General features: G+C 37.1%; 1 protein-coding gene across 1 annotated transcript in view; it reads left to right on the forward strand.

The window, feature by feature from the left end:
- Positions 1-25880, forward strand: part of Acss3 (acyl-CoA synthetase short chain family member 3) — a 218460-nt gene that overhangs the window by 76975 nt on the left and 115605 nt on the right. Inside the window, exons 3-5 of the mRNA XM_004650533.2 lie at positions 751-939; positions 6617-6751; positions 11986-12126. Coding sequence (XP_004650590.1) covers positions 751-939; positions 6617-6751; positions 11986-12126 — 465 coding nt within the window. The remainder of the gene's footprint in view (positions 1-750; positions 940-6616; positions 6752-11985; positions 12127-25880) is intronic.

A 25880-nucleotide genomic window follows, 5' to 3' on the forward strand; every position in this document is an offset into this window, starting at 1 on the left:
ACAATTTTTTATGCTTGATTCCAAAACATGATAAAAGTGAAAAGAAGTTTTTTGTACTTGGTTCAAAAGGAAATTACTAGCAATTATTTTCTAGAAATAATTTGTATAAGACTATAAAGAAAATGGCTTTAGACAGTATAAAAGGCAAAGCATGTGAGGTAAGTATAACTACAAGTTTCCTCGCTGTACCATTTCCTAATTACCTGGCCTTGAGTTAGAAAACTGAATCCAGTTTCCTTGCCTTGTTAATGACAATAACAATATAGAGCAATATGTTTCATTTCTTTATAAGTGCATTCTAATGTCTTCTTTCCTAACATATGATTTTCTACCACCTTATATCTAAATTTGTAATTACTTTATTATTATTATTATTATTTTGTTTTGCATGACAGAGTCACTCTTTATGATCTATCAGGACTGGTCTATGTCTTTCTCTTTCACTGTTGGCCTACTGACTCTATATATTTCAGATATATGTTAGTTGCTTAGTGAATATGCTGTATGAGGAAAGATTAAGCAAATGTAAGCCATGGGATTCACATGACATTGTATCAATGCAATTATTTATACTCAGCTACAATGTAAATACTCTCATGTCATAGTATAACTAAACCATTATTAAATATGTGTTTCTCAAGATTCTTTAACCTACTGCAAGGGGAATGATTGCTTCTTGTTTTGCCATCTTAGTGTCCAAGTTCCATATAATACAGAAAACACTCTGCTGACCTAATGGTTTTATAACAGGTATCTAAGCTGGCTGGTGTTTTTGTCAAGCATGGCATCCAAAAGGGTGACACCGTGGTCATCTACATGCCCATGATCCCGCAGGCGATATATACCATGCTGGCCTGTGCAAGGATAGGAGCCATTCACAGTCTCATATTTGGGGGATTTGCATCTAAGGAACTAAGTACTCGCATTGATCATGCAAAGGTAAGTGTTTTCTTTAGGGTAATCATTTTCTAGCCACCATATAGCCATATCGACTGGAGTGGAATGAATCAAGTATTGTCATCACTTGTGAACATACTTTCAAATTGTATATTCAGATTTAGTTTTGCTTTGTCATATATCCATTAATAATATGTTGATAAAAAGTAATTTCATTTATTTATTTGAGAGAGAGAGAGAGAGGGGAAGAGAGAGAATGGGTGCACCAGGAGGGCCTCTAGCCACTGCAAATGAACTCCAGACACATGTACCACCTTGTACATCTGGCTTTTGTGGGTTCTGTGGAATTTAACCTGGGTCCTTAGGCTTTGCAGGCAAGCACCTTAATCTTCAGCCCCAACCATTGAGTTTTGATTCAATTCTATGTGAAATTCATCCTGCTAGGTGCATAAAGTGGTATAGAATATCATAAATGATGCATACCTTTCAATTTATCTTCTCATATGCTGGGATGTATAAGAGAACAAAATTAAGTAGTGGCAACTAATTTATTCATTCAACACATTTCTTAACTTCTCTCCTTGTTCCTGACACTGTCCTTGGAATCATGTTATAAGTGTTTATCATATAGAAAGACCAATAAATAGTTTTAAAGGCCCAGTGCTTAAGAGGAGGTTTGGGAGAGTAGGGTAACATGCTTAAATAGTGTCCTAAGAGAAAACGTTTCATGATCCTATTGTGACCTTAAAATATGAAGCTAGGTAGTGATTATTAGTCTCTATATATTTAATCTATATTTAGCAGGGGTCAACAAGCATGTTTTTCTAAGTAACCACACGGATGTTATTTTAGGCATTGTGTGTTTCCTTATGTTACAGCTGCTTCTTGTTATGAACAAATAAATGTCCAGAAGCACCTTAAAGGACATGTTTAATTTGGTTTATAGTTCCAAACTATAGCTCATCATGTTAAGGAAGGCACACTAGCAGGATCTTGAAGCAGCTGGCCACAGTCAGTCCATAATCAGGAAGCAGAGAGAGAAGTGGCTCATTTTCTCCCTTTTATACAACCTAGGAACACCAGCCCATGGGCCTTTGCTACCCACATTTAGGGTGATCAACTAACTGGATCCAGTAAAACATTTCACAGACTTGCTTAAAAATTTGTTTCCATTTTGATTCTAAATCCTGTCAAGTTGACAACCAGAGATTAACCAACCCACCTTGTCTCTGGTGCAATCACTCAGCTCATATGTTGTAACTCAAAAGCAGCCATAGATAATACATAAATAAATGAGAATGTTTGTATCCCAATAAAACTTTATGGAAATACTGTCCTCTAAATTGGAGGTATAAACACTTTTCTTTCTTTGCTTTTCTTTGGATGTCTAAAGAAGGCTTCCTAGGAATTGGAGAGATGTGAGTTAGATCTTGAATAAAAGTCAGCTAATTGAGGAAAATGAGGTCATATGATGAGTACAAAATGACAATCATGAAAGGAGGAGCAGGTTCACTAGATAGAGGCCAGAGAGTGAGGAATGATGGTAATTGGAGGGGATTAACATCAAATTATAGTTTATTCATTTATTTAAAATGCACATAAAATTATAGATAGGAAAGGATAAAAGTCATTTGGGAAAGCACAGATAGATTGCTATGACAGACAGCGGTGAGAAGATAAGCTTACTCAGGCAGGTTTTGTGTAAAATGCGGATATAACAGAAGATTTTGGGGCAGGTAGGGGTCATGTTTGAAAGGATGTTAAGAAGATACAAACCTTTCAGGGAAGGTGAAGCTTTGAGCTCCAGTAGGAACCTTTGGGAGATGTGCTATGTGCAATGCAATGAGAAATGTGCAGGGAAAAGGGCAGGAGGAAGATGGAGGAAGACAGGTCAGTATAAGAGTGAGAGAGATAGGTGACCTTTAGAGCTTACAAGCCCCAGGGGTGGGGTGGGGGGCGGGGACTTATCTAGAGCAGGGAGTTAGTATATACTGAAAACTCCCTGTGCTAGGCATTACAGCGATGCTTTGGAAATTGATATTAGAACCAATAAGTTGTTTTGTGAGATAACTACACTGAATTCTTTCTTTCTCTCTTTCTTTATTTTTAAACCTGTTGAGTTAGTGCTTGTCAAAGACATTTAGGGAGATTTATCATACACCTCAACAGTGGGAATTTGGAAATGCATGAAGAAGCAATATACATTTTAGCTATAGAAATCTAAAACACCATTTAGGCAATGGTAATCAATATAGTACTTACTTGAAATGAAATATATGAAAATAAGGAATCAACTTATGGTGTTCCACTGGATAATTCAGCACACATGTGTGCATATGCAAACATACACACACACACACACACACAGAGTTAAGGAATTTAGGTGACAGAAGCACATTCTTCTCATGTGTTGAGCAGTCTGCATTTAAAGAGACAAAAGGGGAGTGGAGAGATGGCTTAATGGTTAAGGCATTTGCCTGCGAAGCCAAAGGACTCAGGTTTGATTTCCTAGGACCCAAATAAGCCAGGTGCATAAGGTAACACATGCATCTGGAATTTGTTTACAGTGGCGGAAGGCCCTGGTGTGCCCATTTCCTCCCTATCTCTCTCCCCCTCTTTGTAGCCCTTCCTCAAATAAATAAAATAAAAGTAATAAAGAGAGAAAAGGGAAATAGGGGTACATATCTGAGATAATTACATGAAACCTTAGTCAAAATGTCTTTTTATATTATGATTTTAAAACAAGTAAGCTAAAGAAAAATGATACTTTAATAGATAAATATGGAAAGAATGTTTTCTAATAGGTTAAGCTAACTCCATACAGTCTCTAATATGAGCTCTTAATATAAATGTGAAAGGTATTTTTTTTTTTTTTTGCACATGTATCTGGATTTAATATGCAGTGGTAGAAGGCCCTGGTATATCTTCATTCTTTCTACCTCTCTCTCCTCAATCAAATAAACAAAAGTATTTTTAAAAACACAAGACAAATATAATAATATGCCATAATTGAAAAAAAATTATCTACTAAGACACATAAAATCAGGGCTTGCATTTTTCAAGGACAATTATATTGCTACTATGACAAATTCCCCCCAAAATGATGGCTTAAAACAACACAACCTGAGCAGGGCATGGTGGTTCTTGCAGTGAATTGAAGGTCAGGCTGGGGTTGCAGAATGAGTTACAGGTCAGCCTGGCCTAGAGAGAGACCCTGCCTCAAAAACAACACACGCATGCACACACTCACACATGCACAAACACCCTTTTACAGTTCTCTAGATTCTAAGTCCTACACTGCTCTGTCTCACAGGGCTTAAAAGCAACAATACACTCCATTCCCTTTCAGAGCTGCTAAGGGAGAATCCATTTGCATGCCTTTTCTGCTTCTAAAGGCTGACCACATTCCTTGGCTTGTGGCTCTCTCCTCCATCTTGCAAGCCCTTCTCACAGCACAGTGCCTATCCTCTTCTGCTCTTCTCCATGTGTAAGGCCTGTCTGATCACAATGGGCCACATGACAATCCAGGCTAATCTCTTTATCTTGCGATGAGCTAAGTACTACATTAAATTCCATCAGCTGCCTTAATTTCCCTTTGCCATGTAAGGTTACACATCCATAGGCTCTCCATTTTATTGTATTAACCAATAGTTGCATATTGCCATTCAAAAAATATTTGATGGCCAGCATAGTGACTGTGACATACTGCAAGTGGTTTCTGACCTAAACACTCACATAAATTAGGGCCAAGACAGAACCAAACACCATAAATGTCACCAAGTGACAATGGCAAGCTCACTCACCCTTTCTCATTTTTTAGGTATAAGTTCTTTTTTTTTTTATTTTTTTTTTCAAGGTAGGGTCTCATTCTAGCCCAGGCTGACCTGGAATTCACTATGGAGTCTCAGTGTAAGGTATTTTTTCAGAGGAACAGTATAATTTTGATTTTATTAAATAATTCATATTTCAGGTATTTTCTATTTATTATTATATCAGAGATAGACAGACAGAGAGAGAAAAAAAGAGAGAGAGGGAGGGAGAGAGAGAGAATGGACACACCAGAGTCTTCAGCCACTACAAATGAACTCCAGGACCCCTTGTGTGCCTATATGACATTGTGCACTTATATCACTGTGTGTCTGGCTTATGTGGGACCTGGAGATTTGAACATGAGTTCTTAGGCTTCGCAGGCCAGTGCCTTAACTACTAAGCCATCTCTCCATCCTTTTTCATGTTTTTTTTTTTGTTGTTGTTATGTTAACTTTATGTATAGCTTATTTTCATTTTCAAATTGTAGTCCTCGAGAATGTTATCTAGAACTATTCTGGCTAGTGTTACAGATATTAAAATTGAATTAAGTTTTGTTATGTGCCATTAAAATATAGAAAAATTTAAAAAGAATTTATTGTTTGTATTTTCTTCCATGGCTTTTTTTTTTTAAGTCAGCTTAATATAGTGGACAGAAAATGTTTACAGTCAGGCAGAACTGGTCCTCTCTTGGCCTCTACCACATGTAACCTGGGGCAAGCTGTGTGACTGCACTGTGTCTTAGCCCCATGAATATTATAAATTGTAAAAAAAAAAAAAAAAAACCTATATGTGCATATATTTGTTATAATCTAAACCTTCCCTAGATGAAATAACAAGAAGCTAGAGTTGTCTATCTCCTGAATAATTTATTACTTGCCACTTTGGCTTGCAATAATTTTCTAAGAAGAATAAAGGCATGCTTGTTTCTGCAAATTGTTGAAAATTTTTATTTAGTTCTGCCATTTTTTTTTTAACAAAGAGCTTATGGTATGGTGAACATTGTGCCAGTTATGGGAGACACAAAGATATATTATCTCCTACCTTGGCCTTGAAGAGTGTACTGTGCAGTAGTGAAAATGAATGAATGCATTGAGTCTGTCCTCATATCTGAGGTGTGCACAAAATGTACCAAGGAAGGGATATTAACACAAGCCACAGTCCCTTCCAGCATTATCTTTCGGTGACACCTGCATCTATCTTGAAGAATGAGTAGTCAGGTGTCAGGTAAAGAGGAATGCTGAGAGTACTGTTCTAACAAGGGTAAGCCCAAAGATTGTGAGACTTGAAATAGGAATTGGGAATGGGACTTTCAAGAAAAAGATACAAAATTATAAATATAATATATGCTAATATATTGAGAATGAGAAAATCATTGGAAATGATTTCAGATTCATTCACCTCCATTTGTGCTCTCTATACACATACACTTCATACTTACATATAGGATGTCTAACCTACATTTCTCACTTGCAGCCTGGCTGATGTTTGCCACCTAAGAAATGTTACCATCTCAGAACTCAGAAACAAGCATCTCCTGTGTGTGTATGTGTGTGTGTGTGTGTGTGTGTGTGTGTGTGTGTGTGTATAAAGATCACATGCATGTGAAGCTGAAATTTTCATTTTACTGGATCACGGGAAGTTTACTTAGTTTAATGAATACTTTGTAAGGGAGTCTATAAAGCTCTTAAATATAAGCCCAAAGCATCAATATGTAAAGTTGAACAGATAAATAAGATTTTTGTACATGTGGTTAGGTCTCTAACATTTTTAAAAGTTTTAATGTTTTTTAGGCCATTTATTCAATAAAAACAGAATCATTCAAACATTTCTTTAGAAATGTTAAACTGACAATTAAGACTTTTAAAGCTCTCTCAATTGTGTGTTTTTTTTTTTTTCTTCCTCATTTTAGCCAAAGGTGGTTGTGACAGCATCATTTGGTATTGAACCTGGAAGGAAGGTAGAATACATACCACTTCTAGAGGAAGCATTGAGAATCGGACAGCATAAACCAGACAAGGTTCTCATTTACAGCCGTCCCAATATGGTAATTTGAACATTTAAGTTGTTTCTTATGGTATTTCGTCAAGGATGATTTGGGTTTTGATCATCTGAAAGGGAGACTTGATTCATATACTATTATTTCCGTAATGTCATTGATCTCTCTACAGGGGGGAAAAAAAGACTTGGCTGATAGCATCCATGAAAAGCTATAATAACAGAGGCTTAGACATGGAAATATGTGCTGTACTATGGACAGAGTGTGTGTGTAGGACTATTGAACTATTATTTCTTATCAGGTTTTATGACAGTAGTAGTAAGAAAAACTCAATGACTGCATATCATTTGGTTTTCAATATACTTAGAAACATTTTCTAAAACACAAGTAGATTTAAAAAAATGAAGAAGAAAAAGAGACAGAAGATGAAATTCTTCCCAGCATCTCATTGAGTCAGATGCTGCTGTCGCTTGTATGTTGAAAAGAGATCATGGGTGGGAGGTTATTTACTGGAGAACAGGCAACTTACTAGTGGCTACCACAACTGATGTGCACTACTGTGCTTCTCTCAGCAACTATTAGCTCTGGAAGGACTGGGATCTTATGAACCTCTCCTCCTTTCACAAAGAAATATTGTCAGACTTAGTCTTGTGCAGGAAGCCACAGCTGCTGTGAGTTCCTGAGGAGAACAGGCCTGTCGTATCCATAAGATAGCATTCCACAGCCCTCCTCCTTGTCCTTCTGCACTTACTCTGCTTCTCTTGCAGGAGTCCTTGAGCCGGGGAGGGTGTGCTTTAGCTGTCCTGTCTAAGGCTGAGCCCACGATCATGCAAGCAACTCTAACTTATTACCAGGGTCAAAATAGATAAACAAACAAATAAACAAAGGCATTGAAGTGGGATGGGAATTGGTACTTGGGAATTGGGAAAAAAGGGTTTTAGTGAGAGATAAAGGAGGATAAGAACAGCTAAATTTCATGATAACATCAAAGTGCATTATATCTATACATGAAAGTGTCTAAAATTAAATGGAAGAAAACAGAGGAGGAATCGATGACTACTGAAAGAGCAGTGACTTGGATTTCAGCCTGTGCATTCAGAGCACAGTCCTCATCGCTCCACTGCTCAGCCTATCCAAATTTATATGCAAACTATTTTTTAAAGATTAAGAATTTTTTTCAGAGACCATGTTCAGGAAAATAAAGTATGGATAAATTATTCTGTGATTAATAAGGATGAATAAATGCATTTTATAATACTTTTTATAGTAACCTTGACCAAAGGTCATCTTATTTCTACACTCAAGTACTTCTGTAGCTATGTATGGTAGGATCAACTTGAGTTTCTAGCAGATGAAACTTTGTCTTTTGGCAGAAATTACAAGAGCTCAAAAATTCCTGCACAAGTTTTGTGGAAATGTTAAAAGATTATCATCTGCATAAAATACCTGAATGACAACATATAATAATAGAGAGTGTTAAATCAATGTCATTTTTATTCACATGTAGCAGTTGCCATTGTGACACTCAATTCTGGGTAAATTTTAGTATTCTGTGGCTCATGAAAACAGCATTCAGTGTATTCACTGTTTATTCTCTCTGGAAGATGCATTTTAAGTTTCTTTCTAGCATATTTTTAAAAAGACTATGTTATTTAAATCAAGAAATGGGGTCTGGAGAGTTGATTTCGATGTTAAGGCACTTGCCTGCAAAGCCTAAGGACCTAGGTTTGATTCTTCCTTACCTCTGTAAGCCAGATGCACAAAATGACACATGTGTCTCAAGTCCGTTTGCATTGGCTAGATGCCTTGGTGTGGCCATTCTTTCTCTTTCTCTCTACCCATTTAATACACTCTCTCTCTCAAATAAATAAATCAAGAAATGCAAAGTTTGCAACTAAGTAGGCTTCAGCTCCGGGAAGGTTCAAGGAATGACAGAAATCTCCATACTCAAGAGCGATCAAGCTCATGGGTGTTGTTCCCACACGGGCATGAATTCATGTAGAATTTGTGAAGAAGTGTGATAGGCTGGGCCAGGTGCTATTTTTAAGTACCTTTTCATATCTAATTCTCACAGACAAAAATGAACTAGGTCTAATTACTGGCACTATTTCACAGATCAAGAAACTGAGTTATGAAACATTGGATGTCCGGAGTCTAGCTAATAAGTGGTATAGCCTTTTGAATTCTGGCTTATTAACTTTGACCCACAAGATATAGTTAATGCTATCAATATACTAAACTTACGTAGTCATATGCTCTGTTCTATTAATATTTGGATGTGAGTAACCTCTGCTGATCGAAATGTGTCCTTCCCTTACTCACCCCAGCTGACTAGCTCCCTTTAATTTCATGTTTACTCAAGATTCTTTCCTCTACTGTGACTTAGATGAAGGTGTCTCATGTCTCTTGACCTTTATGTGAGATGCACTGTTTAGGCAGTAATTAAAACCCAGCAGAATGGCTTTGCTCTGAGCTTATAGCAAAAGGAATTATGAAGTCGCAAATGCATCTCATTAGCCAGTATTGTGTTTATTTTTGCCAGAGGAGGTGTATGCTTGGCTGCTACTCCTAAGCCTCAGGAAAGCAATGACATCATAGAAATATTGCACCCGCCACCCTGGTGCTCTCCAGTGTTGTCTGATAAGAATTCTAATAGTTAGGAAGGCTGAAGCTATGGAAGTAAATATATATATATATACTTACATTATGTGTGTGTGTGTGTTTATATAATTAATGCTCCATGGTGAGATATTTATTTTGTCCAATCTCCTTTATTCACTCCTATATTTCTTAGGCTCATAATAACTATCCCTTGAGAGTATTCATTTCATTAGAGGCCTGTAAAACTTGTAGATATTTATGACCGCTCCATTCACACTTCTCATTTTGCTGTGTGATGGTGTTTAGAGCTCTGTAATCGTGACATTAAAGCTTTGACAGTTTGAGAGTAGTTATTCTTATCTCATGTGTAACAATAAGTGAAAATGTGATTTGCTTATAGTTAGCTCTTTCCTTTTATATAAATGACACTAGCAGGCACCTGCAGGAGTAAGCTGGAGAATCATGCTGCCCTTGAAATGTCACTTCATGAACGGATTTCAGTTCTGATTGTTGTCTACAAATGTGTACTCATAAAAGTACCATATTTTTCAATATTTATTTATTTATGGGATAGGGGAGAGAGAGAGAGAGAGGGAGAGAGAGAGAGAGAGAGAGAGAGAGAGAGAGAGAGAAAGAGAAAGAATAGGTGTGCCAGGACCTCTAGCCACTGTAAATGGCCTCCAGATGTAGGCACCACCATGTTCATCTATATGACTTATATGAGTGCTAGGCCCTTAGGCTTCTCAGGCAATCTCCTTAACTGATAAGCTAGCTCTCCATCCCAAAAGCACTGTATTCTTCCTATTATATCAAAGATTAATCTGTAAATGTGCACATTTCAGTATGTAACACTTGTATGTGGGTGTGTGTTCCTGCAGGTATGTGCATGTTCTTATGTGTGGGGGTACATGTGCATGCTCATGTGCAGAAGTGCATGTGTGTTGAGGCCAGAGGTCAATGTTGGTTGTTTTCTTCAGTTGATTTCTATATTGTTTTATGAGACAGACTTTGTCACTGAAGCTGCAACTCACTGAATTTAACTACAGTAGCCAGTGAATCCCAAGTATACCTGGTCTCTGTATTACCAGTGCTGGGATTAAAGATGTGTGTTGTCCTCTCAGATTTTACATGGATGCTGAGGGCCAAACTCAGTTCCTCTTGCTTTTGGAACAAGGATGTTACCCACAGAGAAATCTCCCCAGCACCAACATTTTTTTTAAAAAAATATTTATTTGGGAGAGAGAGAGAGAGAGAGGGAGCGAATGGGTGTATCAGGGCCCCCAGCCACTGTGAACGTACTTCAGATGCATGTGCCATCCTGTGCATCTGGCTTATGTGGGTGCCAGGGAATTGAACCAAGTCCTTAGGATTCACAAGCAAGTACCTTAACTGTTAAGTCATCTCTCCAGCCCTCCCCACCCCAACAAAGTTTTGTAACCCTGATTAGCATTAGAAATACTGAAAAGTAGAAGTTAGCTTCTCTTATTAACATCTCAAGAGTCTAGACTTAGTTCAGGAATCACCTCCATGGGGTGAGTGAATTCATGCATCTTAGGATTCTGTTGCTCACTTAATTTACCGATCCATGGGTAGTTTGGTTCTGCCCATGTTCACATATTCATGAATTTTATACTTCTTGTTATGTGATCTTACTATAGTTAATGTTTCAGGAAATAGCCAGACATTTCATAAGTGTGAAGTCTACTTAGAGACTTGTACTCCCTCATTAGCATTTCTTTTCCATAAGTATATGTCCTGTTTTTCATGTATTAGACCATTTTTCTGTATTGTTTCTAATGAGGGATGCTTAATCCATTTAAAGTTGGATCTATTTAGGTCATTTTCATAATTTTTATAAAGTAGAGACTGGTGTAGGGGAAGAAAAAAATTGATATAACATTAATGACTAAGGAGTAGAGAAAGTTGGAAAGCATTCTAGATATGTCACATACTCTCATTATTTTTTAATAATATTGTTATCTGTGCAGAAACACAAGTAAAAGCCATTCAGGCCCATGAGGGTGATCCACGGCTCCATCATTTGGGAGTGGCATGCAGTGTCATTCCCAAATGTCCCTTTATTGAGAAATTTCTTTTTTGTTTTTTCGAGGTAGGATTTCACTGTAGCACTGACCTGAAATTCATGATGTAGTCTCAGTGTGGCCTTGAACTCACTGTTATCCTCCTACCTCTGTCTCCCTAGTGCTGGGATTAAAGGCATGTGCCACCATGCCTGGCTTGAATATATTATTTGATATCTTATTGTCAAGAGACAACCTTAAAGTTAAGGTTAATTGAATACTTAAAAAAAAAAAAAAGCTTAGTTTATAATATTCCCTGTGTGTGTGCATCAATGGAAGCATGGACCCGTGAGTTAATTAAGTACCAAATGCTCGTAAAAACCTAAGTACATCATACTAGATTTCTTAAGTACATTCCCAGATTCAAGTAAAACATGTTCTTTTTGTTAGTTGGATGGAAGTCAACATCAAACCATTGGCCTTTATTAACATTTATCCTCACTTGCAACCTTGGGATTTTTATTCCTGAATTCAATGCTTGGCCCTATGTAGGCATAGATTTTCTATCAGGTGCTCAGACTTGTATTGATTCAGCTGCTCCACTCTTTCCCATGGCGGAATTTCCTATTGACAGTGCATTTCTCTTTTATTGCTGTGTAGGAGAGAATTCCTTTGGTGCCAGGGCGTGATCTGGACTGGGAAGAAGAGATGGCAAAAGCCCAATCACATGACTGTGTTCCCGTTCTTTCAGAACACCCCCTCTACATTCTCTACACATCTGGAACCACTGGGCTGCCTAAGGTATGCCTTCTCTGGGGGAGTTATGTATAGCAGCACATTTCTTTTTCAGGGAAGTTATTTGACTATTGATTGAAAACATTTTCAGTTTGTACCTTGATGACTAGATGCAATGACTTTATAGTTTAAGCAAACTTTTTGTTAAAAATATTTTTAAATGGCTCTGCAGTCCTCTACCCCTGCGTGGTGTACGACTGTGGGCCCCAGTGTGCTTGGAATAAAAATCTTCTTGCTGTTTGCATCAAAAAAAATATTTTAAAACTTTTATTGTTTTTCATTTTATTGTATATTTATTTATTTATTTTGAGCAAGAAATTGAGACTGAGAGAGAGAAAATGGACATGCCATGGCATCCAGTGACTGCAAATGACCTCCAGACACATGTGCCTCCTTATGCATCTGGCTTTCATGGGTCCTGGGGAATTGAACCTGGGTCCTTACACTTTGTAGACAAGCACCTTAACCTCTAAGCCATTTCTCCAGCCCTAATGCTTTATTCTTGATACTTGTTATACAATTGCTTTTTTAAGCTGTTATAAACATTTTGGATATCAGATGTATGAAATTTTAGAAAAAATACATGTTGTTTAAGGATATATTTACTTTTTTGATGCTGAACCTAAGATCACAGTGAAATATATGATAGAATGACATGTTTTTATTCTTTTAAATTGAGGTCTAGTTTCAATATGCAATGAGATGGATTTTTCCCTAGAATTCAATTCTTTTTCATAAATGAGAGTTTGAGACATGGCCTAGACAGTTTGACTAAGATGCAATTTATCCAGAATATGAAACTATGTATTTACAGTATGGATAGTTTACTCAACACTTTCAATCTATATACTATGGAAGATGCTTTCAAAAAGTAAAATTAAGAGCATCAATATTCATGAATGTGTCAAATATCACCCAACCTGGTTTTGTTTAGCATCTCCAAATGATACCTTTTCTTCATACATCTTCAAAAATTCTTACATCCTTTTCCTATTTATCTCCATTAGAGTGCTCAGTATTCTTTAAATCATAAAATTTTAGTGGTGAAATACGTTTCTCAGTCACCAGCATTCTTGAGAACAGATGTCTTTTCACTATTGTAAGATATTTGAAGCATGCAAATTTTGAAATCATATCTCAAATTATGTCAAAATGTTGGGTTTATTAATTAGCTTTAAAACAGGGAATTTATGTTTTTCCATATAAAACTTGCTTGTGAAAGGGGAACAAATGGTAAATTAATATGTCCTCTCTTTTGACAATGACTATGTTTTATTACATTTTGTGTTGTTTGTATTTAGTACTTAATAATATTTTGTTGAATGTCTAAAGAAATATGAACTCATATGTAAAGTATTTTCCTTTGAAGAAATTTAGTCTTAAGATTAATTTACATCTCTAGCCATTTGAAAAGTAAAAATTTTTTTCATTTTAAAGAAGATTTGATTTTTTACACCATCCAGGTGATTTAGTAGGCACAATTTGCACACTTGGTGCAATTCACAGCCATGTGCAATCCCTTTGAATAGTAGGCAGGATTCAGCCAAGTTATAATTTACTTTATTTAACATAGTTAATATAAAAGTCCCAACAGAAGATCCTGAAAATCCAGTATGATCTATTCAAACTTAAAAGACCAAAACAAACAAACAACAAAACACTCCACTTTAGCTTATTTTTTTTACATGTATATGTAGTGTGTGAAGGTATGTGTACATTTATGGTTGCATGTGAGTGTGCAGGTAGGTTTGAACATGTCTTTGCATGAAAATAGAGTTCAGAGTTTGGCACTGGGAGCATTATTTGATCATTTTCTACCCTATTCATGGAGATAGTGTCTGTGACTGAACCTAGTGCTCAGTAATTTGGCTAGACTAGCTAATTAGTGAGCCCCATGAATTCCCTGTTCCCACTTCCTGATGGGTTTATGGGCATTTGACACCACCACTGGAATGTTTAAATGAGGATCAGAATTGAGCTCCTCATGGTGGTGTGACAAGCAATTTACCTATGGTGGCAACTTCCAAGCCTTTGTGCCACTGTAAGACTTCAAATCCTCCCAATCCTGAAATTCACGGTGTCCTGGATTAGAATATATATAATAGGAACAGAAGACCTTGTTTGAAATTCAAGGCTTGATCAGCCAGTATAGAAGGTAAAATCAAATTAATGTGTTGAAAATTAAGTTTGAAAAATGGTAGCCCCTACTTGCTCCAGATTGTCTCAGAGTTTCATTCTGTATTTCTTTTATGCCCAAACTGAAGATCCTTTGATGTTTTTATCATATTCTATCTTTTCTTTCATGCTTATCTATATTGAAAATAATTCAGTATATTTAGGTAGCCTTTGATTAGAGAATTTCTCTATTCACAAATTTGACTCAATGTACTGTATTTTTGCTGAGTGCTCGTTCTATCCTAGAATGAATAACTAAAACTAAGAGTAGTTCATAGTCCCTTTAATCTACTAGGTAGATCTAGATGATATAAGGCAGACTCAGATTGATGTGTGGGAAAGATAGATGATGACACACAATGGAGGCAAGGAGATTGTTTATCAAGATGTGTAGTTTCAGAATTTACTTAGGGCAGCAAAATTAACTGTGAAGAATGGGTTTTGACTCAAGGTCAAGAGTGAGACAGAATACATATCCAACCTTGAACCTGTAGATATATATAAGAGGATGCTCTGGATGTGGAGAAGCCAGGATTTTTTGAACATATTGAGTATGAAATGTACTTGGGATATTGATATGAAGATGCCCAGTTAGTAACTGGAAATTAGTCTGAGCCTGAAAACAGTGAGAGCTGGTTATAAACCTTGTGGACCATCAGTGCTAAGGGATCTAATTTAAATGATTTGTTTGGATGGATGAGTTTTACAGAGTATGACATGTGGTGTGGTATGCTATTGTGTGACTTTTCCTGGGGAAACATTAAAAAAATACATTACCATGGTTGGACAGCATGACAGATCAAAGAAATGATTCCACCCAAGTCTCATGAGTTCACTGATGTTGCTTAAAAAACCTGGTGAGAGGTTACTTATAAGGGTATTGGCATCATGATGGTGGCTGCATCACCACAAAGCCCACCCGCCATGGATGAATGCTAAACCTCTAGAACTTCTAGCCCAACTCACAGACTACTCCATCAGATAGAGCTCTTCCCTACTGTTGTAGTCAGCTCCATACCACTGGGATGAATACCCAGCCAGACACAGGTTTTGGAAGGAGTGAGTTCATTTCAATTTACAAAATCCAGAGAAAATTCCCTCAGTGGTGGAAGAAGCTGTTTACTTTCATACATTCAAGTGGAGAAACAACTGCAGCAAGCAAAACCAGCAAGCAGGAATCACCAGAGCTCAAGCTGGCTCTCCAAAACCTTTGGACTGGAATTCAGATCCACCTTCAGTGGCACCTCCTTGCCCAGTGACACATTCTCCAGGCCGCTGCTGGAGACTTAAGCTGGAAGCTTAACTTCAATTAAAAATAACTGAGGTTGGCCGGGTGTGGTGGTGCATGCCTTTAATCCCAGCACTTGGGAGGCAGAGGTAGGAGGATCGCCGTGAGTTCGAGGCCACCCTGAGACTACATAGTGAATTCCAGGAGACCCTGAGCTAGAGTGAAACCCTACCGCAAAAAAACCAAAAACAACAACAACCAAAAAAAAAAAAAAACAAAAAAAAAACAACTGAGGCTATGGCAGACCTACATTCACATTCAAACTACTACACCCAGTAACTGATTATTGTTCTTTACCATCTTTGGTGAGTGGAACCTTGTGAATCTTGTAACTTTTTGAGCTTCCTCTGGCTTGTAAGTATCACTAGCTTCCTGAGTCTTATGAGCTTCTCTCTCTCCAAGAAAGGAAATGTATCAATGTCTTACATTCTTTATGACCTCTTCCTCAATATTCCCAGAGCCTTGAATTGAATGCTATAGATGTTTAATTATTTTTATTTCATTTATATTTGATCATTGACTACTATGCCACAGTAATAGGCACTTATTATTAGGGTCTTGAAATGTGCAATAACCATTGTTCACTACAAAAAAAAGAGGTTTTCTTCCATGAGTGATTGACCAAGGCTGACAGCAGAAGTAATATATGGAAATAAGTACAACAGTTTAGAAGGCAATTTGATAGCCACCTCCTGTCTGTTTAACAAAACAATGTAGTAGTTACTTTCGTACTGGGGCCTCTGACCTACTCAGGCACAGTTCTTTGCCCCAGCGTGCAATACAAAATATGACTTCCTTCAGTGGAACAGACCTTAAACCTTAAACCTTAAACCTTAAATGGCTGTATCCATAATACTCATGCTTGTGGGAGGAAAGGGTTTATTTTGGCTTACAAACTTTAGGAGAAGCTCCATGATGTCAGGAGATGGCATGAGCAGAGGGTGGACATCACCTCCTGGGCAACATCAGGTGGACAACAACAGAAGGAGAGTGTGCCAAGCACTTGCAGGGGAAGCTGGCTATAACACCTATGACATTGCCACCAACAATAGACCAACTTCAGGGGGATTCACCCAAAGTGCTACCAGCAGGGTCCCTAGCATTCAGAAAACATAAGTTTCTGGGGGACATCTACATCAAACCCCAATCCCTCCCCTGGCCACAATAAAGTGATAAACATTATTGATGTAAAATGCAATGCATTCAGTCCAACTTTAAAAGTCCCTGAAGCCAGGTGTGGTGGCATACTCCTTTAATCCCGTGACTCAGGAGGCAGAGGTATAAGGATCGCTGTGAGTTCAAGGCCACCCTGAGACTACACAGTGAATTTCAGGTCAGCCTTGGCTAGAGTGAAACCCTACCTCAAAAAACAAAAACAAAACAAACAAACAAACAAAAAGGTTCCTGTAGTTTTTATCAACCCTAACGATGTTCAAACATCCCCATAGTTTAAGGTTTTTTAACTGAGCCATAATACCAAAACAACAACAACAAAACAAACATGGTGGCACAGAATAAAGATTCACACTGAAAAAGATAGCTTTGAGAATAGCAAAGAAATATTCAAATAATACAAGATTTAAAACAAACAGGGTAACATCAAACTCCATAGCTCCAAGCCCAACCACTCTAACCAGTGACAAGCCTTCAAGTCCAGTAATTCTAACCAGAGACAAGTCTCTGGAGTTCTAAGTCTGCCCTTCCTGCTAAGCTACTCATAGTCCTAGAAAATGTCACCTGGTGCTGGCAGCTCTCCTTGGTAGCCATCCTATAGTCCTGGCATCTCCATTGGGTTTCCATCGCAATACATGGTTCATCCTCATGGTTCCACTGCCCATGGTCATTTCCAAAAAGCAAAACTGTGTTGCAAATATAATGATCCTCACTTTCCTGCATTTGTTATACTCCATAGTACGAGGTGGGTTACCAACTTGATAACTCAGTATTGGAATAAAGTAGACTTTGAAGAACGGAAACTCCTTCAGCATTCAGATACCTTCAAATGAGTTTGCTCTCTTTCTGTTGTCCCAGTGCAGGTCAGATGGCCCAGTCACAATGGTTGTAATCTCTCAAAAAATTGTAGCTGAAAGGGCAGCAGATTCATCCCAAAGACTTCATATTTTTCTATGCCATATCCCTCTACTCACACCTGTATATTTCTGTGCAATGCAACCCTGAAAAAGTTCTCGGGGCATGAACATAACAGCAAGTCTCTCACCACAAACTGCTTCTAGCCCAGTCCAGATATAGCTCTTTCTCATGAACTCCATAGTTCTTATTGCATTCAGACCTTTCAATTCTGACCAGATTAGTCCATCAAGCTGTACTTAAAGCACTGCAAAGTGTCTCTCAGGCCAAGGTTTCAAATACTTTCACATCTTCCTAAAAATTAGTTCCAAATGATCAAAGCCACATAGTCATGTTTCTAGCAGCAACAAAACCACTTCTCAACACCAATTTTACTATTACAGTCAGTTTTGCATTCCTGCCAGAGAACACTTGCCAAATAGTAGATTGTGGGAGAAAAGGGTTTATTGTGATTTACAGACTCGAAGGGAAGCTCCATGATGGCAGGGGAACATGATGGCATGAGCAGAGGGTGGACATCACCCCTGGCCAATATCAGATGGACAATAGCAACAGGAGAGTGTGCCAAACACTGGCAAGGGGAAGCTAGCTATTAAACTCTTAATTTTGCCCCCAACTACACTGACTCTAGGAGGATCCAATTCCTTAATTTCTGCCAGCTGGGGATGGACCATTCAGAACACATAAGTTTATAGTGGACACCTGAATTAAACCACCACAGCTCCTCAATCTGCTTCTTGTCAAGTGTTTTGTCCCAGTAACATGAAGGTAATGGCTACACTTCTCTCGTTGGTCACATCTTTAGGCTCCTTTTTTATTTATGCAGCCTTCATTTTTTTACATTCAATCAAGATTAATTATATTTTGAATTTTCATATTAGGAAATGCCAGAAAGATAAAAATATAAACATTATTATTCATGGTATTTAGTTATAGATATAAATATCATATCATACAACTAGTTTTCTCAATATTTGATAATTGAGAGGAAAACTAATATTTTTTTTTTTCTCTTTAAGAAACTATTTCTCATAGACACATATAGGATACATATAAGGTAGTGGTGTTCTCTGATTGTCATATGTATATGTATATGTGAGATATATATATATATATATATATATATATATATATATATATATATATATGTATGTGGAATATTTGAATCTCTGCTTCTGCCAATGTTGGAGTTACTTGTTACTGACAGGTTAATCTGTCAGTTGCTCACATATTCCAGCAACCATGGCTGAAAAATTTTGCAGTCTCTTTTGTTTTGTTGTAGGTTTTTTGTCCTGTTTAATTTAGTTGTCCATATTCAACCTCATAAAAAACACTATGCAACAAAAATTGCTCAACTGGATGGGATGTTCTTTTGGGAGAGAGTGTTTGGTGATGGCCATATTTATCTTCTTCCAGTTTGCTATCACAGAGGGAAAGTGTTAACCAGAAAAGGGAAAAAAAATGTTCAAAGTCACAAAATAACAGGAGGCCTGGGGAGATGGCTCAGCATTTAAAGACGCTTGCTTGAAAAACCTGTTGATTCCCCAGTATCCATGTAAAGTCAGATGCAAAAAGTAGTGCCTGTGTCTGGAGTTCATTTGCAGTGGCAAGAGGCCTGGGTGTACCTTTGCTTTTTCTCTCTTACTTTCCAGATAATACCCTCTCTCTCTCAAATAAGTAATTTAAAACCATTAAACAATAACAGAAGAAGAGGAACCATAAGAATGGACTGAAAGAAAGTCTGTGCATTTTTTTTTCTTATGTAACTTTGTGTATGTATGTATAAATATATGTGGATATCTACCTATATATCTATATAGACATCTATATTTCTACCTATCTATCATCTGTATCTATGTGTGCATGTGTCAGGGTGCACACTGTATGTGGGTATGTTTGCATGTATATGTAGAGGCTAGGGGACAACTTCTGGATGCAGTACCCCTCTTTTTGAGACAGGGTCTCTCATTGTTCTAGCACTCAAACTGGGGCAGAGTGGGTTGTCAGTGAGCTACAGGGATTGTCTTTTCTTCATCTCACCAGTGTTGTGATTCCAAGCATGTGCCACCGCACCCAACAATTTTATATGTGCCCTTGGGATCAGTCATAGATCCTTATACTTATTATTATTATTATCATTATTATTAGTATTAGTATTAGTATTATTGAGGTAGGGTCATTATCTTCCCAACAGTCAGGGTTGAGGTGGTTCCAAATGGTGATAAAGTCAGTGCTGGGTTGAGATGTGATGGTCTTGGGGACTTAGAGATTTTAAACAGATGGCAAGAGGATGGGGATAGCTTCCCAGACACAGACAGCAAGGTAGAAGCAGCTTGCCAAGAGAGGTGGTACTTTCACAGTATCTTTAAATGTTTTGTGAAAATTGCAAACTAATCATTTGCAGGAAAGGAAAGCCAAGATGAAAACAACATTATTGCTGATCTGCAGAACTTTTCCTCTTTTATTTCAAGTTAGGGTCTCTCTGTAGCCCAGGTTGATCTGGAATTCACTATGCAGTCTCAGGCTGGACTTGTCTCACAGTGATCCCATCTACCTCTGCCTCACGAGTATTGGGATTAAAGGCATGCATCACTATGCCTGGTTTGAACTTTAAACAAATAATTTTATTTTATTTACTTATTACACAGAGGAAGAGAGAGAGAGAATGGGCACACCAGGGCCTTAGCCATAGCAGATGAATGTCAGATACATGCTTCTCCATGTGCATCTGACTTATGTGGGTTCTGGGTAATCATATCTGGGTCCTTAGGCTTTGCAGCAAGTACCTTAAACACTAAGCAATCCCTCTTGCCCTTAAATTTACAAAAAGTACTTCTATTTATTTATTTGCAAGCACAGAGAGATTGAGAGAGAGGAGAGAGGCAGAGAGAATGGGTGCTCCAGGGCCTCCAGCCACTGCAAATGAACTTCAGATACATGTGCCACTTAGTTCATCTGGCTTTTATATGGGTATTAAAGAACTGAACCGCAGTTGTTAGGCTTTGCAGACAAGTGCCTTAAGCCGCTGAGCCTTCTCTCTTGCCTCAGTACTTTTTTCTCAGAACTTTTAAAGTCAGACAGAGCCACTGATTTTATTCCTTCATCCCCTAACTCCACTATCATTGCTGATGTGAGTCTTTTCTTAAGCATATCATGCATCTGCCATTTCATTTCATTTATCTCAGCTTGCCATGCAGAGTTGAAATGCACATACTTATACATTGTGCTGATTTGAATTAAGTGTCCCCAATTAAGTCATGTGTTCTGGATGCTTGGATCCCAGCAGATATAACTTGAAAGGTGGAGCTTTGCCAGAGGCGGTGTGTTGTTGGGGGCTGGCTGAGGGTTGTTACAGCCAGCTCTCCCTTCCCCTAACACAGCTCGTCCTCCTGCTGCTGTTTTCCACTTGCTGTGATGTCCAGCCTCTGCTCACACCATACTTCCCTTGCCATCATGAAGTTTCCCCTAGAGATATTTAGCCAAATAAAAACCTTTCCTCCCACCAGCTGCTTTTGGTTGTGTTTTTCATCCCAGATACAACATACATGTATATAAAATGTGTGTATGATCATCTATACATATACACATGCATATGCATACACATATGTATTTATGGATAAATGTACATTTCATCTATGTAATAAACATAATACTATTTATAAATATATACATATAATACTATTTGTAAATAAATGTAAATTTAAATATATGTGAATAAATAAGTTTAAATATATATATATATATTTAATATTGTAAATATATACAAAATACTATTACCTTCACTACAGTCTAATGATAAAAGGGTGCAACTTTGCTGCATATGTTTTATCATGTACTGAAAACATTTTTAGTCTTAATACTTTGAAACTACCCTTCCATTGCTCATAGAGATGCAAAACATACATCTCATATTTGAGCACGAATATCCCACATGCTCAGTCTAGCCACATGTCTCAATCTTCCTTCCTCTACTCCTTTAACACTTATGCCACTTGTGCCCCATTTAAAGTCATGGCAACACAAACTATAGAGTTATTATGAACATATTTTCTATCTTAATTTAGTCCTCCAAGTTATGGTATTTTGTGGCTTTTCTTGATATCAAAAGAGTTTAAGTTGGTTTTCTAAGGGAGTCTCTGTGGTGCCACAGGTTTAATCTCTCACTAAGTGGCCATCATTTATTTATACTTACAAAAAGTGCACTTTTTCTATGTGCTGTGCCATTTTAATTGGTTAAAAAAGATCAATTTTTTACATTGTCTTATTTTCCATTTTGAGATATAACTCATTTCCATTCCTTCTTTATGTGCACTCAGTGTTTTCCTCACATGAATTTTTTTTTCATTTTCTGCAGATTTTGAGGACTATGGCTGATCCTAAAAAGAAAGTCCAGAATAGTGGGCTGGCAGAGTATAGGGCTCTCTGAGACTATGTAAGATCACCTAAGGCTTTTCCCTGTAAGGTAGGTAGAGTATAAGTACAGGTAGAAAGTACTACCTACTCAAAAGACAATATGGGCTGTAAAGTGGCTCAGTGGACAATGCGGTTTCAGCATAACTGATGACCTAATTTTTGATCCCTAGACTCCACGTTAAAAAGCCAGAAGCTATGGTGGGTTTCTGTAATCCCTTTGTAACTATGGCAAGAGGCAGGCAGAGGCAGGGGAATTTTCTGGAAGATCATGATTGAAGTTTAGAACAACAAAGAGATATCCTGCTTTAAATGAAGTAGAAGCCCATAACTGAACTGAAAAGCTATTCTCTGATCTTCACTTGCATGGTATGACGTGCATGCCTTCTCAGAATGCTCTCTCCTGCATTCATACATATGTATACACACATACATGATAAATAAGTAAATATTTTAAAAATTAAGTCTAAAATGCATCAACATTGCATTTTAGTGATAAGCCTTATTCTTGAGTAGTACTTTTACCTTACCACAATATTTTCGTATGTTTTAAAAGTACTTTGTACTAGAGCCATTAGGGGTTCTCTTTTATATTGCCATTAGCATTATCTAGAAATTATGATTACAAACAGGAAACAAAAATATTCTATACAACAATTAATATTACAATATCTTTATTTTTACTTTGAAATTTTTCATATTTTCATGGAGCATACAAGGCTGTAAATATTTCTTTTTTTCTACACCATAAAAAGACTTAGACATTGTAATATGATCTCAATATTTTGGGAGGACAGGCCAAATTGGTGGTCTAGTGTTGATTAATGAATTGTAAATTGATGCTTGACTAAATGTTTAATCCTCATCCTTTAGCACAGAAGGAGTAAGAAGAGTAAATAAAAACAGAAATTATGGCTTTTCATCTTGTTAAGCTCTATTTTAATTGTTTTTTTATGCATCTAATATATATATATATATATATACATATATATATATATGTATGTATATTTATATAAGTTATGGACATACTCTGTGTGTAAACAGCACTTTTGGTTACCAAGATGTAGTATATCTACATGATGGAATTCTACTCAGCACTTAGAAAAAATGACACAATGAAATTTGTAGAAAAGTGGTCTAATTTGGAACAGATCATTCTCAGTGAACTCACCCAATTACCGAAAGAAAATCATCGCATGGTCTCAGCCATCTGTGGCTCCTAACCTGGATAAGCCCAACATGCTGACATACGTAATAGGCATCTCGAGGACTGTACAATAGGGTGGGGCTGGAGGGGAGGGTAAGGGTGGTGGGCACAAAACTGGGGCCAAATGGAAATGGTACCCTGATTTTATTTTTAATGTAAGAATTTATTACATAAATTTGAGATTTACCACATGACCTGTTTTGGAATATAAAATTTTTATTAATATATTTAGATCTCACATCAGCAACTATTTAATATTTGTTGATTTTAAAAACCTACTATTCTTTTTCATTTATAGTTTATGAGAATCTTGGATGGAAGCCTTTACTTAATTTGATCTTCTTTCATTTGGTTAATACCAGCATAGGCTAATTTTTTCTAATTTTGTTTTTATTAGTCATGGACATACTTAGTATGGAAACAACTTAGTATGTACAAAAAGTGTGAAAATACATTTTGGTACTATCCTTTCCCTCATCTTTGCCCCTTTACTCAAGAAGCCCTCCTCCTTGGATATGCAGGTCAACCCCATGGGGATTGTGGGCATGCCTTGTGTGGGCAGCAGTCAGTTAAGGGGGAGATATAATGTCTCTGAGGATAATGTCCCAACTTGTGGCTCTAACAATCTTTCCGCCCCTCTTCCACAAAATTCTGTGAGCAATGTTGGGTGCATTTTTAGTCTGCTTCAGTGATGGGCTCTTGGGAGCCTCTGGATCTCTGCTTTTGTAGGTGTTGAGTGTCCTCAGTGTCTGTCTCCTCCACCCTTGTGCTGATACCAAGTTCACCGAGAAAGCAGCACTCTGGCTCATTTCCCCAGTTCCTCTGTGGTTTCAGCTGGGGTTGGGTTGAAGTGCTATAGGTCATTTTTCTCCTGAGGTCCTGCTCCATGTTTTAATCCTTAAGTAATTTCTGGACTAAGAAAATAGCTTTATTCTAAAGATATTTATTTTAAAAATGCTTAAAAACTTTAGGCTTTTGGCATAGCTTGGTGATAGAGCACACACTTATGTGGAAAGTCCTGGGTTCAGTCTCTGGAACAAAATTTTACCAACAAGTAATCAATAATGAATTTTGGCTTTTATAATTTTAAATGCATTTGAAAATATGATCTGATTATGTGAATAAGTCTCACACACTTCGTTTTTCAGCTGTATTTAAGTCTTTACAGATTTACAAAGCAAAATTGCGAAACCTCATGTGATGAAGCACTAATGAGAGAAAAATAAAAGCATGTAAATACATCCTTCAGACTCATCTTGTAGGTTTTATGAATGCACTGATGCACAGTAGGGCATTTCAAGTGTTTTATTGTTTTTCATCCCCAGTAATTACAGTTTACCCTTTAAAAATGTATTCCCTTATAATAATACTTAAGTTCTTTATAAGAATGAGGTTTATTATTTATTTTATATGCTATTTAAGGAAAGAGAGAAAGCATGCCATGCACCAGCATCTCGCACCTCTGGCTGCTGTAAATGGACTCCAGATATATGTCTCGTTTAGTGTGTCTGGTTTGGTATGGGTACTGGAGAGTTGAACATGAGCTGTGAGAATTTGCAAGGAATTGCCTTTAACCACTGAACAATCTCTCCGGCCCAACATTGAGTTTTAAGTGAAATGCCAAGTAGGGTAGAGAGGAAATTCTATGACATTTTAGTGAAACCAGTATTGACATTAAATATTTCTGTCTATTCTAATATATGGGGCAATGTCCAAATATATTCCCACATTTTTCTTTACAAAATGACTGAAAAAATGACTTGATAAAGTTTTAATAGCAAATAAATCAAGTTACTGAACCCTAAGAAAATACATTTTTAAACCAAAAAGGCATGAAAGGCAGGACACAGTTTGCAGGAACATAGCTGCTCAGTTTTTATGGTTAAGTGTATGTGAAAGCCTGATGAAAGGGAATTTAGGATTTCTAATATATCCAAGGTGATTGAGAGTCAGCTGCTGGCTAGCCATGTCATACAACATAGAAAATAGCCCTCAAATGCCAACAAAGGGGCACCTGATAAGCTGCCAAGAGACTAGGTGTTTCTGTTGGTAGAGATGAAATATGTTTCACAGCTTAATACCTATGTTTTATTAGGTGCTGCCCAAGGGGAGTAGCAAGTTTAGTAACTAATGTAAAGCCAGTTTCACTTCCTTCCCTGATTTATACATAAGTGTTAAAACTTCAGAGAAACATAAAAATGTACAAATAATAAAATATTTATCAATTAGTGCAATTCTAGCATTAGTTGAAAAACACTTTTTTTGGTAGAGTAGATCTAAAAGATGCTTGAGAAGACGTATGAATTTAATATACCTTCTGTTCCTTAATAGGTATTCACTTGCTCTTCTGGACATTAACATGGTTATTTATTATTGGGTTAATGATTATTAATCTTTATAATGAAGCAACAAATGTGATTATTTTATTTACTTCTAGTTCTTATTTATGGTGACTCCTGTGCCCAGTATCCAAATATTAATCTTATGTTGAAATTGAATATGTTCACAGTGTTCAGGAAAAATGCTGGAAAATGATTTATGAAAACTATGAAATAGTGAAGTAATAATTGTTAGATATGTCTCAAATGTGAC

This window comes from Jaculus jaculus, chromosome 6 (assembly GCF_020740685.1).
Source record: "Jaculus jaculus isolate mJacJac1 chromosome 6, mJacJac1.mat.Y.cur, whole genome shotgun sequence".
In the NCBI taxonomy this organism is placed as follows: Eukaryota; Metazoa; Chordata; class Mammalia; order Rodentia; family Dipodidae; genus Jaculus; species Jaculus jaculus.